The 11,211-nt window shown below is 40.8% G+C and overlaps 1 protein-coding gene across 2 annotated transcripts; it reads left to right on the top strand.

The window, feature by feature from the left end:
- The first annotated feature begins 30 nt into the window (after positions 1-30).
- Positions 31-11,211, top strand: CENPX (centromere protein X). Of its 2 annotated transcripts, none has more exons than XM_060764852.2 (5): positions 31-140; positions 8,580-8,631; positions 9,306-9,359; positions 10,211-10,341; positions 10,527-11,211. In XM_060764852.2, exons 1-5 carry the CDS (start codon positions 99-101, stop codon positions 10,539-10,541), a joined length of 294 nt encoding a protein of 97 aa, XP_060620835.2. In that variant the 5' UTR covers positions 31-98; the 3' UTR covers positions 10,542-11,211. The 2 variants fall into 2 exon arrangements, with proteins under 2 accessions (XP_060620835.2, XP_060620836.2); XM_060764853.2 differs by having other exon boundaries at positions 35-140; positions 10,253-10,341.

Here is an 11,211-nt window from a genome sequence, read left to right as displayed (position 1 = left end):
AGTGACCTAAGAGCAGAGGAAGACTACACTTCCCGGCATGCCGTGCGCCCAGATGCCCCTCAGCAGCCGTTTCCGCGCCTCATTTGAACCGGGGCGAGATGGAGAGCGAGGAGGAGAGCGCCCGAGGAGGCTTCAAGAAGGTCGGCGGGGGAGCAGGGGAGCAGGGGAGGGGGGCTAGGGCTGGGAGGAAGAGGGGGAGGAAACCACAACCACCCAGCAGGGGCCTTATTTCCGGGGTCTGTGTATAGGACACACTCAATAGTTTGGATTTCTTGGTGCATTTTCCCTCACCAAAAACGCCTGCATCCTTCATAGGGTTGAAGATTCGCATTGTGGCACCGCCCAATGACCAGACACGCTTTAGGGATGCATCTAGACCAGTCCTGGGCAAACTTGGGCCCTCCCTCCAAGTGTTTTGGACTTCAACTCCCACCATTCCTAACAGCCGATAGGCTGTTAGGAATGGTGGGAGTTGAAGTCCAAAACACCTGGAGGGCCCAAGTTTGCCCAGGACTGATCTACACTGTGAAATAAAGGCAGTGCAATACCACTATAACTACTCAATGCTGTGGAACCCTGAGAATTTGCCCTTTTTTGGGGGGGCCTCACCAAACTACAGCTCCCAGGGTGATTAAAGTCTCACTTATACAACCTTCACAAAGTGGGTATGCCAAATTAGGAATGGAAACAAGGGGCGATATTGCAAAAAATGTGTAAAAGGCAAAAAAGTAGAAATTCTGGCAAAACTAGTGTAAGTTGGGTTGTAGGTATTTTCGGGCTATATGGCCATGTTCTAGAGGCATTTTCTCCTGATGTTTCACCTGCATCTATGGCAAGCATCCTCAGAGGTAGTGAGGTCTGTTGGAACTAAAAAAATGGGTTCCTAGTTCCAACAGACCTCACTACCTCTGAGGATGCTTGCCATAGATGCAGGCGAAACATCAGGAGAAAATGCCCCTAGAACATGGCCATGTAGCCCGAAAATACCTACAACAACCCAGTGATTCCGGCCATGAAAGCCTTCCACAATACTAGTGTAAGTTGTTCAGAAGACAAGTAACTGTAGTAAATAAACAAAAAGAGCTGGTGAACATACTGCTAAAAATTCTTAAACAAGTGAAACAGAAGGAAGATCAGGCCTGGGCAATGTTCTATATTATCCAATGCAGTCTGCCTCCCGCCCAGATCCACAGCTGTTTCAATACATTGCGATGTTTTGGTGCTAAATTTGTAAATACAGCAATTACAACATAATGTTACTGTGTATTGAACTGCTTTTCCTGTCGGATTTGTTGTAAAACATGATGTTTTGGTGCTTAATTTGTAAAATCATAATGTAATTTGACGTTTAATAGACTTTTTCATAATCTCTCCATATTATCCAACATGTTTGCTTATCCAGCCATCTGCCAGCCCATTTATGTTGGATCAGCGAGATTCTACTGTAATATTATTTATTTATCTGTAAAACAGTGGTTCCCAACCTTTTTTTCACCAGGGACCACTTTGACCACTGGTACCAAAAGGATTACGAATCAGTTTTTGGTCGGTCTGGTTATTTGGGGTGGTGATTAAGAAAATTGCACTGGATAGATCACATCAGCTCTACATTCTGATACAGAACATATACCATATAGTAGTCGCCATCTGCTTGCCCACAGAAAACCATATTTGATAATCTAGAACTGATGTGGTAGTAGTAATCTGCAGTGGGCAGCCTCTCCCCTCCCAACATCCCCTTTGTCTCAACACTATAAGAGGGATTTGTGAGACCAGTCGCTCTCGTTGCTGCGTGGTTTCAAGGTAACGGTGTAGTAATGGTGAGGCTATGGACCTTTTTTTGTTCTTGCAGACCATTGATGGTCCACAGACCACAGGTTGGGAACCATTGTTTTAAAGAGAGACTCAAAGCAGCTTACAGTAACACCAATACTAAACATTTTAAAAGTTAAAATATGCAAACATTAAAATAGAATTAAATATTAATGGTTGAAACCATTAACTGATTCCATAGTATTGAGCATTTTAAGTGGCATCAGATAGCATTATTTCTACAGTGCGAGAACATACCCTCAGTGGGCTTTGCAGCTCAAGGCCTTGATGGTGGGAGCAGTGCCCAGTTTCTTTCCATTTGAGCCTTTTACATCAAATTCTCATTTTTAGAATTAATGAATCTGATTAAATCATTATAACATTTATTCTTTAACATAAATTTATTTATTTCACCTTCAAATAATCAAAAAGCTGTATATGGAATTTTTAGAGGGGGGGGGGCAGAATGAGGAAGAGTTTGCAACACTAAGGCAGAGCTTTCCAAACATTTCGTGTTGGCAACACATTTTTTTTAGACATTTATCATTTCAAGATACAGTAATTCAGTTTTACTAGCAAACCAGAGGTTAAACCACTCCTTGCAAGGGATACAAACACATACATAAATTGTAATAACAACATCTCTCATGGGCACCTTCCATTTATATATATATATTTAAATGTATGATTTGTAAGATAAAAACATATGATAATAACATATACCAATAACAAATGATTTTTGTCATTTTTATTACATTTGTGCAACACACCTACACACTGCAGTTAATGCGTCAGAACAAAATAATTTGGGAAGTTATGCCTGCAGGATAGAAAGGCATCTGCTAAAGCAGTGGTTCTCATCCTGGGGTCCCCAGGTGTTTTTGGCCTACAACTCCCAGAAATCCTAGCCAGTTTACCATCTGTTAGGATTTCTGGGGGTTGAAGGCTAAAAACATCTAGGGACCCCAGGTTGAGAACCACTGTGCTAAAGGGAATGAGGGCTGTTTCATTAACAGGCATGAACTCCCCAAAACAGTACAAGCCACATGATTTTGAGGGGGAGAGAGTAACAAGGGTTTACATGTCTATAACCTGGAGAGAGTGGAGAGATGAGGTGGTCCCAGTCTTAAATCTACCCTGTTGAACTTCACAATCCCATTGGGGGACCCCTTGTGCTATTTGACTGGATTTGTGAACCAGCCAAGGCTGCCAACTTACCATGATGTTCTGCCCTCTTGTTTGCAGCCAGAAGTCAAAAGTGTTCATTTGCTCTAGAAATCTGAGGGCTGCGAATATAGAAACCATGGCAATGATGGGTGTTGTAACAATGGGTAACTTCAACTGCATTCATGTTACTTGGCTAAATGCTTGGTCATGGGTCAAAAAGGAGGAGCATATCTAGATATGTTAAATCACTGTTTCACAGATCAGTTCATGGCAAAACAGATTATAGGGCTGTACAGGCTAGATTTGCTGTTGAATTGATGGAAGACAGGGCCCATAACAGCACATGTGAACTTTGAAAAGGTTCTGAATCAACTGGGAAAGGAGGAGTCAAATGAGTCTCACATCCTCAGAAAACCAGATATTATTTATTAGCTTATTAAAGGAGACAAAGTGGGTATGCCAAATTAGGAATGGAAATGCATCCAAGGGGCGATATTTTAAAAAATGTGTAAAAGACAAAAAAGTAGAATTCTGGCAATACTAGTGTAAGTTGTTCAGAAGACAAGTAACTGTAGTAAATAAACAAAAGAGCTGGTGAACATACTGCTAAAATTCTTAAACAAGTGAAACAGAAGAAAGAAACCAGTCAATGTTAAACTGACGAAGGTGTGAAATATTTGCCAAAGAAGGAGAGGATAAATGCACAATAACTAGATTCCATGTCAGCTTAAACATGAGTATATGCAGGTAAATGTGAAATGGTAGTACTCCAGTAATTGCATAAAGATATGCACCTTCAGTTTATTTTTTACAGTCTTGCTATTAGCAAGCCTTGTGGCAAATACTGGTCAAATTTGGTAAAAGCCCCAGTTTACTAGGAACTTACAGCCTAAAATAGCAGAGAAATAACCAAAGAGCAGCATGGATCAAGTGTAGCAAGGGAATACGTAATGTGAGCAAAGTCCAGCTGTCACATATGCTTGATTTTTTAAGGAACCAGATTGAGAATACGAACAGATGGCCTCATGTATAAACTCGTGAAATATAGATGTTATTATTAACCATGTGGTAAGACAAGCTTAGCCGACAATATTAGCATTATTTCTGGAGAGTGAAATCATGCCTTACCAGTTATGAAATTCTTTAAACTTTCAGTCTTGTTTATAATATTGTACTATTTTGTCTTATTAATTGATATGTGTGTATTGTCTGTTATATCATTTATTGTATTTGCTGTTTTGTTGTAGGCAGCCCTGAGTCTCTTCAGAGAGGGGGGGTGGGATACAAATAAAGATTATTATTATTATTATTATTAGTAGTATTATTATTTAGTAATAACAAACATAAATTGGGTGATCTGTTAGACATATACTTGGATTTCCAGAAGAGCATTTGATGAAGAATCCTGGATAAACTGGACAGCCATTGGCTAAGAGAACAGGTTATTTTATTGCAGGGGTTCTTTTTGTGTGCCTTCAAGCCGATTCAGTTTTATGGTAACCTAAGGCAAGCCTATCACAGAACTTTCTTAGCAAGATTTATTCTAGAAGGGGTATGCCTTTGTTTTCCTCAGAGGCTGAGCGAGTGTGACTTGCACAAAGTCATCCAGTGGCTTGCCATTGTTGAACCCTTGCCTCAAGGCTCATAGTCCAGTGTTCAAACCACCTCACTATTTCTGGCTTTGTGGCAGGGATAGGAACTCTACTTCATTCCTGGGGGTTATTGCAGTTTTGGCTGGGGCAACTCCCACTGTTGGCATATGATACCTTAATGAGCTTGTCCCCCCTTCACTGAACAGTACATATAAAAACAGTTCTTGCAATAGAAACAAATATGCACAGAAGTTCTGAGCCAGGAACGGTGCTATTTAACTTGTTCATGTGTCATCTTGGGTACCAGAGTGAGCAATGCATGAGCTAACCTGCAGGTGGCATCAGAGCATCATGAAAAGCTAAGCAGACGGCCAAGGGCTGTAAGGATTTCTTCATGGTTGGTGAATAGACAGCAAAATTGCAAATGTAGGTACTGCAAAGTGACTGTACACTGGGACAAAACGTTTGAGTTTTTGCATCTGTATTGGTAGGGTTTGAATTGATGATGGTGGAAAGACAGAAAAAATCTTCATGGTGGATAGTTCAATAAAAAAACAACGTAAGGTCTGCAATGTGGAAGCAGTGAAAAGGCAAGTTCTACATTAGTGATGTGGATTGTGAAAGGGACTGAAAACAAGATAGCCCCATTTTAATGCCCTTATTCACATCAGTGGCACTTCAGCTGCATTTAGAAAAAAGAGTAGTTTGGTCACTTTATCAAAAAGGCTAGAAGGCTACAATAAGGATAGAAAGCAGCCAGTGCAAACACTTAAGTTTTCCTTATGAGGGAGCTGAAAGTTGTGGCAATAGTATGAATGGTTGGACAAGGTAGATAAAATTCAGTAGGGCTTGGAAAAAATGGACAGAAAAAAGACTTCTCTTAGGACACTTGATTTTGAATTACTCCAGTAAAAATGATTACAAGGAGATTGTCTTTTTGTGTGGTGTAGAATCAATCTCTGGTAAAGAACTGATGTCTAGGAATACATCTACTCGAGTGACTGAAATACACCCACAACTTTCTTATTTATGTATTTACTTCACTTGTATACCACTTTTCTCCCCATAGGGAGGACTCAACGCAGTTTCCAATGTATTTATGGTAAAATGTAATGCCTCACATACATATAAAACCTAATATAGAGCAACCATAAGATATAACTATAATTAAATCATAAAAACATAACATTATTTAGACAATTAAAACGTGGAGTTAAAAACATTAATATAAATGTTAAAAATCACAGAATCTTCATGTAGAAGTTATCTGACAAATTACTGAAATTCAGCTATCAAACCAGAGAAGTTCTTAGGATGTTTCTGGATAGATACAGGAGGTAGAGGTAATCCCTAGTAAACATTTCTTTTTTATTCTGGTACATCTAGAGAAAGGATGTGTACCCCGGAGCTTTCTTGTAGCCCTTAAGGGTAAAATTTTTTTTTTTTGCATTTTTAGAAAATGTTGCTCCAAAATGCCTCTCCAAATATCTCTAAGGGGTGTGGAACGTATTTCTACCACGTCAGGTGTCCTCCTGAACCAAAATGAATTTTTGCAAAAGGCTTCTCCACATGTAAACAACATGATAGCTTCTCTTAATGAAACTATGACTGTAAACCTGTACTGAAGTGCTGATCATATGCAAATTTATCTGCATGCAGTAGATAAGTCAACTAAAATGTTTAAATACACTATACTGTCTGGTCAGCCACACATCAATTCCAGGCAAGATTCAGGAAAAGATCTTTAAGGTAGTGGTATGCAAACACTTAGAAATGAATGCAGTCATCACTTATAGTCAACACAGATTTATAAAAAACAAATCATGCCAGACTAATCCGATCTCTTTTTTCGATAGAGTTACAAGCTGAGTAGATGTAGGGAACACGGTGGATGTAGCATATCTGGATTTCAGTAAGGCCGTTGACAAGATCCCGCATTACCACCTGGCAAACAAACTAGTTACACGTGGGCTACACAAAACTATGGTTAGCTAGAACTGTAATTGGTTAAGCAAATGAACCCAAAGGGTGCTTGCCAATGCTTCCTCCTCACCCTGGAAAGAAGTGACGAGTGGAGTGCCATAAGCAGGGTTCGTTCCTGGGCCCGATCCTGTTCAACATCTTTATTAATGACTTAGAAGATGGGTTAGAAGTATGACCATCACGTTTGCAGATGACACTAAATTGGGAGGGATAGGCAATAACCCAGAAGACAGGAGCAGAATTCAAAACGATCTTAACAGATTACAGAGATGGGCCAAAACTAACAAAATGAAGTTCAACAGGGAGAAATGCAAGATACTCCACTTAGGCAGAAAAAATGAAATGCAAAGATACAGAATCCTGGTTCGATAGTAGTACGTGTGAAAAAGATCTTGGAGTCCTCGTGGACAACAAGTTAAACATAAGCCAACAATGTTATGCGGCAGCTTTAAAAGCCAATAGGATTTTGGCCTGCATCAATAGGAGTATAGTGTCTAGATCCAGGGAAGCCATGCTACCCGTCTATTCTGCCTTGGTCAGACCACACCTGGAATACTGTATCCAATTCTGGGCACCGCAATTGAGGGAAGATATTGACAAGCTGGAATGTGTCCAGAGGGTGACTAAAATGATCAAGAGTCTGGAGAACAAGCCCTATGAGGAACGGCTTAAAGAGCTGGGCATGCTTAGCCTGCAGTAGAGAAGGCTGAGAGGAGACATGATAGCCATGTATAAATATGTGAGAGGAAGTTATAGTGAGGAGGGAGCTTGTGTTCTGCTACCCTGGAGACTAGGACACAGAAGAATGGCTCCAAACTACAGGAAAAGAGATTCTATCTGAACATTAGGAAGAACTTCATGACTGTTAGAACTGTTCAGCAGTGGAACTCTCTGTCCCAGAGTGTGGTGGAGGCTCCTTCTTTGGAGGCTTTTAAACAGAGACTGGATGGCCATCTGTCAGGGGTGCTTTGAATGGAATTTTCCTGCTTCTTGGCTGGTCTCTTCCAACTCTAGGATGCTATGATTCTATTCCCATTTAGTTGGGTAATATTTTAGGAATATTTATTTATTTATTTATTTATTTGCAGTTCTTATATTCCGCCCTTCTCACCCCGCAGAGGACTCAGGGCGGATTACAGTAAACACATATATGGCAAACATTCAATGCCAGTTTGACAAACAACATTTAACAGACAAAGGCTATTTAACTTTTTTCTGGCCGCCAGGGGAGCTGCTGCTTTTCATCGTCCATCAACGACACCGATGAAGTTCTTCCGCATTCCACATTCCCCGGAGTCTTCTTTCTTTATGGCCTCATAAATTAGTTAAATTTAGCCTCCCACACAAGGTGGTCCCTTATTTTCCTACTTGACAGATGCAACTGTCTTTCGGGTTGCAAAGGTCGACAACGGGCTACACAATGGCTGGACACCCACTCCAGCCCGGGCTGGCTTCGAACTCATGACCTTTTGGTCAGAGTGATCTTAATGCAGCTGACACTCAGCCAGCTGCGCCACAATCCCGGTGGTAAGTTGTGTGTTCTGACGCAGTACCCAAGATACAGAACTCCTTGTTCTGAGTCACATAAGCCCTTTTTGTTTGTCTTTTATTAATTCCAAAGGCTAACAACAGCCTTCCTAACAATCCTCTAAGAAACTCTGTGATGAAGTAAGTAGCGGCAAGGAGCTGGTCTTTGAAGAGTGCTGTTTTTAGCAGATGAAAAACCTTGTGGATAAGGGTAGCAGTAGAAAAAATTAGGGTGGAGCTTGAAGCCAGTTATGTGGTCTCTGTGTAGGGATGGAAGAGTCAGGATGTGTTGCCCTTCAGGTCCCAGAGAATGAAAGGCAGAAGTGGTAAGGTAATATATTTTATTTGGCCAGTTTCTTTTGATGTATTCGTACACCAACAGAAGTTGATCTCATAAAAGATATTGCTTTACCTCTTTATATCTCTTTGAAATGGAAGACAAAAGAGATTCACTTTTTCTCCATTAACACCTCTTGATGGATTCCCTTTTCCGTGCAGGAGACTGTGAACAAACTGCTCCATCTCTACTTCAAAGATGACAAAACACGAGGTAATTGCTTTCCCTTCTGTCTCAGTAAAGAGGCCAGTTCTTTCTGGAGATCTTCCCAAATTTTACTGCAGAGAGATCAGGCTCTGAAATATCAGAGGTAACCCAAGATCCTCCTAGACTGCAACTGACTGTTATTCCAGGCCTCCCCAAGACTTCATTTTCCCCAAAAACTGATGCACATTACTGTTCTAAAATAAATGTCATGGTCCTTCAACTGATGCGATCCAGTATCTTCTTGCAGCAAATGTTAGAACTGGGCAGCTAATCCTCATAGTTGGTTACAGATTCTCAGCTAAGGTACACACTCTCTACTAGCATGGCCAGTGAAAAATAGATTCCCAAGGCTTATAGAAGCGAATAAAGGAAATTACAAACATGGGCAATCTCTCATCCCCACAGCTGTTAGAAGTGTGGAAAAAAGTTGCTGATAGGATAATTTCTTCTTCAGTCCTGCTGCATATCTTTTCCCAACCTTTCATTGCTAAGCTAAAATCAAACTAACTACTTATAACTTACTAAATGCAAATTAACCCTTTCTGTAACACTGGCAGTTGTTAATGTTTGATCATAACACTAACAATCACTCCATGCTCACTATAGTTGCCTTGGGTTGTGGGCTGGGATAATTGTGCTATGATGTTTTAGTCATGATATTTATTCCTTTCTCTTCTCAGTTAGTGGTGATGCTCTCTTGCTGATGGTAGAAATGCTTAAAGTATTTGTTCGAGGTAAGTTGTGGGATCCATATTTGTTTCAAGGAATGGCAGTCACAAATGGCTGACATGGTTTATGGAAAGGTGAAATTTAGTGCAGAATTCAATATTCTATTGTGTTCAATTTTATTTTTATAAGTAACAACAAACTTTCTGCAAGGTTAGAAGCCAGTTAAATCCAGAGGTATAGCCAGAGCTTCCATACCTTTCATGACTATGTACTTTCTTTTCCTTCTGTGATGCTTTTTGTCATGCCTTCCTTTCCGATCTTAGTAGTTCTAATAAAAAATCAAATTCTGAATTTTTTTAGCACAAGGATAGGATCATACTGCTGTATTGCCCCTGCTAGCATTTTTCACCTTTGACTGTTTTGTCCAGGGCTACTGGTTGTGATGGTCCTGTAACATCTGGAGGACTACAGAGTTCCCACTCTTGCCCTAGAAGTAGCTACATTGTTCACAGAATCTTTTCTAGTTGAAGAATTTTATTTCTGGTCCCAATTAAATTTAATATGTGTGTCTAATTATGTTTCCATCTGATGTTAAGGAGCTTATAACTAATTTACTAGTTTAAACTCAGGATCTGTTTTGTGGAGCCTCTGTGGGTCTTCATTGCTGGTTGGTTATGTGTATGGTGGTATACATACAGAGTTAGGCACATGCTTTGTTTTGTTTTATTCAATCTTGAGTGAATCACACCAAGCAAAAACTCTAGCACTTCTTCCTACAGCAAAACATTTGTGATAATGCTCTAAACAGGCAAATGTGTATGTATGCATAAGGCAGATGAGAAAAAGCTTCAACCAAAAACGTTCCCCCGTTTCCCTAAAGTCTTTGCTCTTCCCTTCTCTGTTGCATCCTTGACAGCCCTCTCTTTTGCTTTGAATTCTTTGGATCCATGTGTTACAGAGGCAGCAGCACGAGGCGCACGGCAGGCTGAAACGGAGGATCTGACCAAGGTGGATGTGGAGCATGTGGAAAAAGTGCTGCCACAGCTGGTATGTAAATCCCATCTCAGATTCCTTAGTTAAAAGCAAAAGGATGTGGGCAAAGGCATCTTAATTCCCTTCCTTCATGAGGCTGTTGGCTCAACTGAGCAACTGGAACTTAAGGAAATTAGCTAGCTAACTTGGAGTGAGTGTCTTGTTGCTCATGCTAATGTAAAAATTCTTATTTTTTTCAGCTTCTGGACTTCTAGAAAACTGATGATGTAAATCTTGCATTCCTGCTACCTTGGATTGACTCCTGGCACGAAGTGGGCTACACACTTCCACATGGAATCTGTTCCAGAGTGACTATGCTTACTGGAATGATAGTCCTTCGTGCTCCTGTCTACTTAATGACCATTCTTTTCACCTAGGTGCCTGCTTGCTATCTGATGTCAAATGGGCTGGATTTTTTTTATGATCAAAGTGCCGAAGCAAATGGCTCTGAGCCACTTGAGAATGAGCCCTATCCTGCTGCTTCTCATTCACTGCAAGGCAGAGCCTCCACTTTTCCGATGGGAGAAACAGGTGCCTTCATGTAGAGATGTGTGGAAAGAGTGAGTTTGCCTGGAAGCATTCCCTGCCCTGTAGGCTCTCATCACCTCGCAGGCTTTTAAAAGGATAATTTCAGGCCCTGTCTGCCGTCTGAGCTCTTAAACAGGAGCCGAGGCCCGAGTCTGTGCCAGCAGCAGGTACCTGATCTTTATTTTATAAATAAACAGTGCCTGTCCCTCAACCTTTCCAGCATTCCACTGGGGCCATGACATCAAAGAGGGCTTGGAACCTTTTAACCATTTGATATTCCCTTCAGAAGCTGCTTCCCTCTGCTATAAATTTGTTCTCACAAAGAAACTTCAATAAATCAAAAATAGTTTCCCTCCC

The sequence above is a fragment of the Anolis sagrei genome, chromosome 2, assembly GCF_037176765.1.
Source record: "Anolis sagrei isolate rAnoSag1 chromosome 2, rAnoSag1.mat, whole genome shotgun sequence".
Classification (NCBI taxonomy): Eukaryota; Metazoa; Chordata; class Lepidosauria; order Squamata; family Dactyloidae; genus Anolis; species Anolis sagrei.
Note: the sequence above shows the minus strand (reverse complement) of the source record. Positions and strands in the feature narration are given on the sequence as shown.

What these genes read in the sequence shown, in the direction of transcription:
- CENPX (XM_060764852.2), top strand. Translation starts at nt 99, where the DNA reads ATGGAGAGCGAGGAGGAGAGCGCCCGAGGAGGCTTCAAGAAG. An exon ending in CCCGAGGAGGCTTCAAGAAG is followed by an intron (nt 141 to 8,579) that starts GTCGGCGGGGGA and finishes TTTTCCGTGCAG; the next exon opens with GAGACTGTGAACAAACTGCT. An exon ending in GCTTAAAGTATTTGTTCGAG is followed by an intron (nt 9,360 to 10,210) that starts GTAAGTTGTGGG and finishes CATCCTTGACAG; the next exon opens with CCCTCTCTTTTGCTTTGAAT.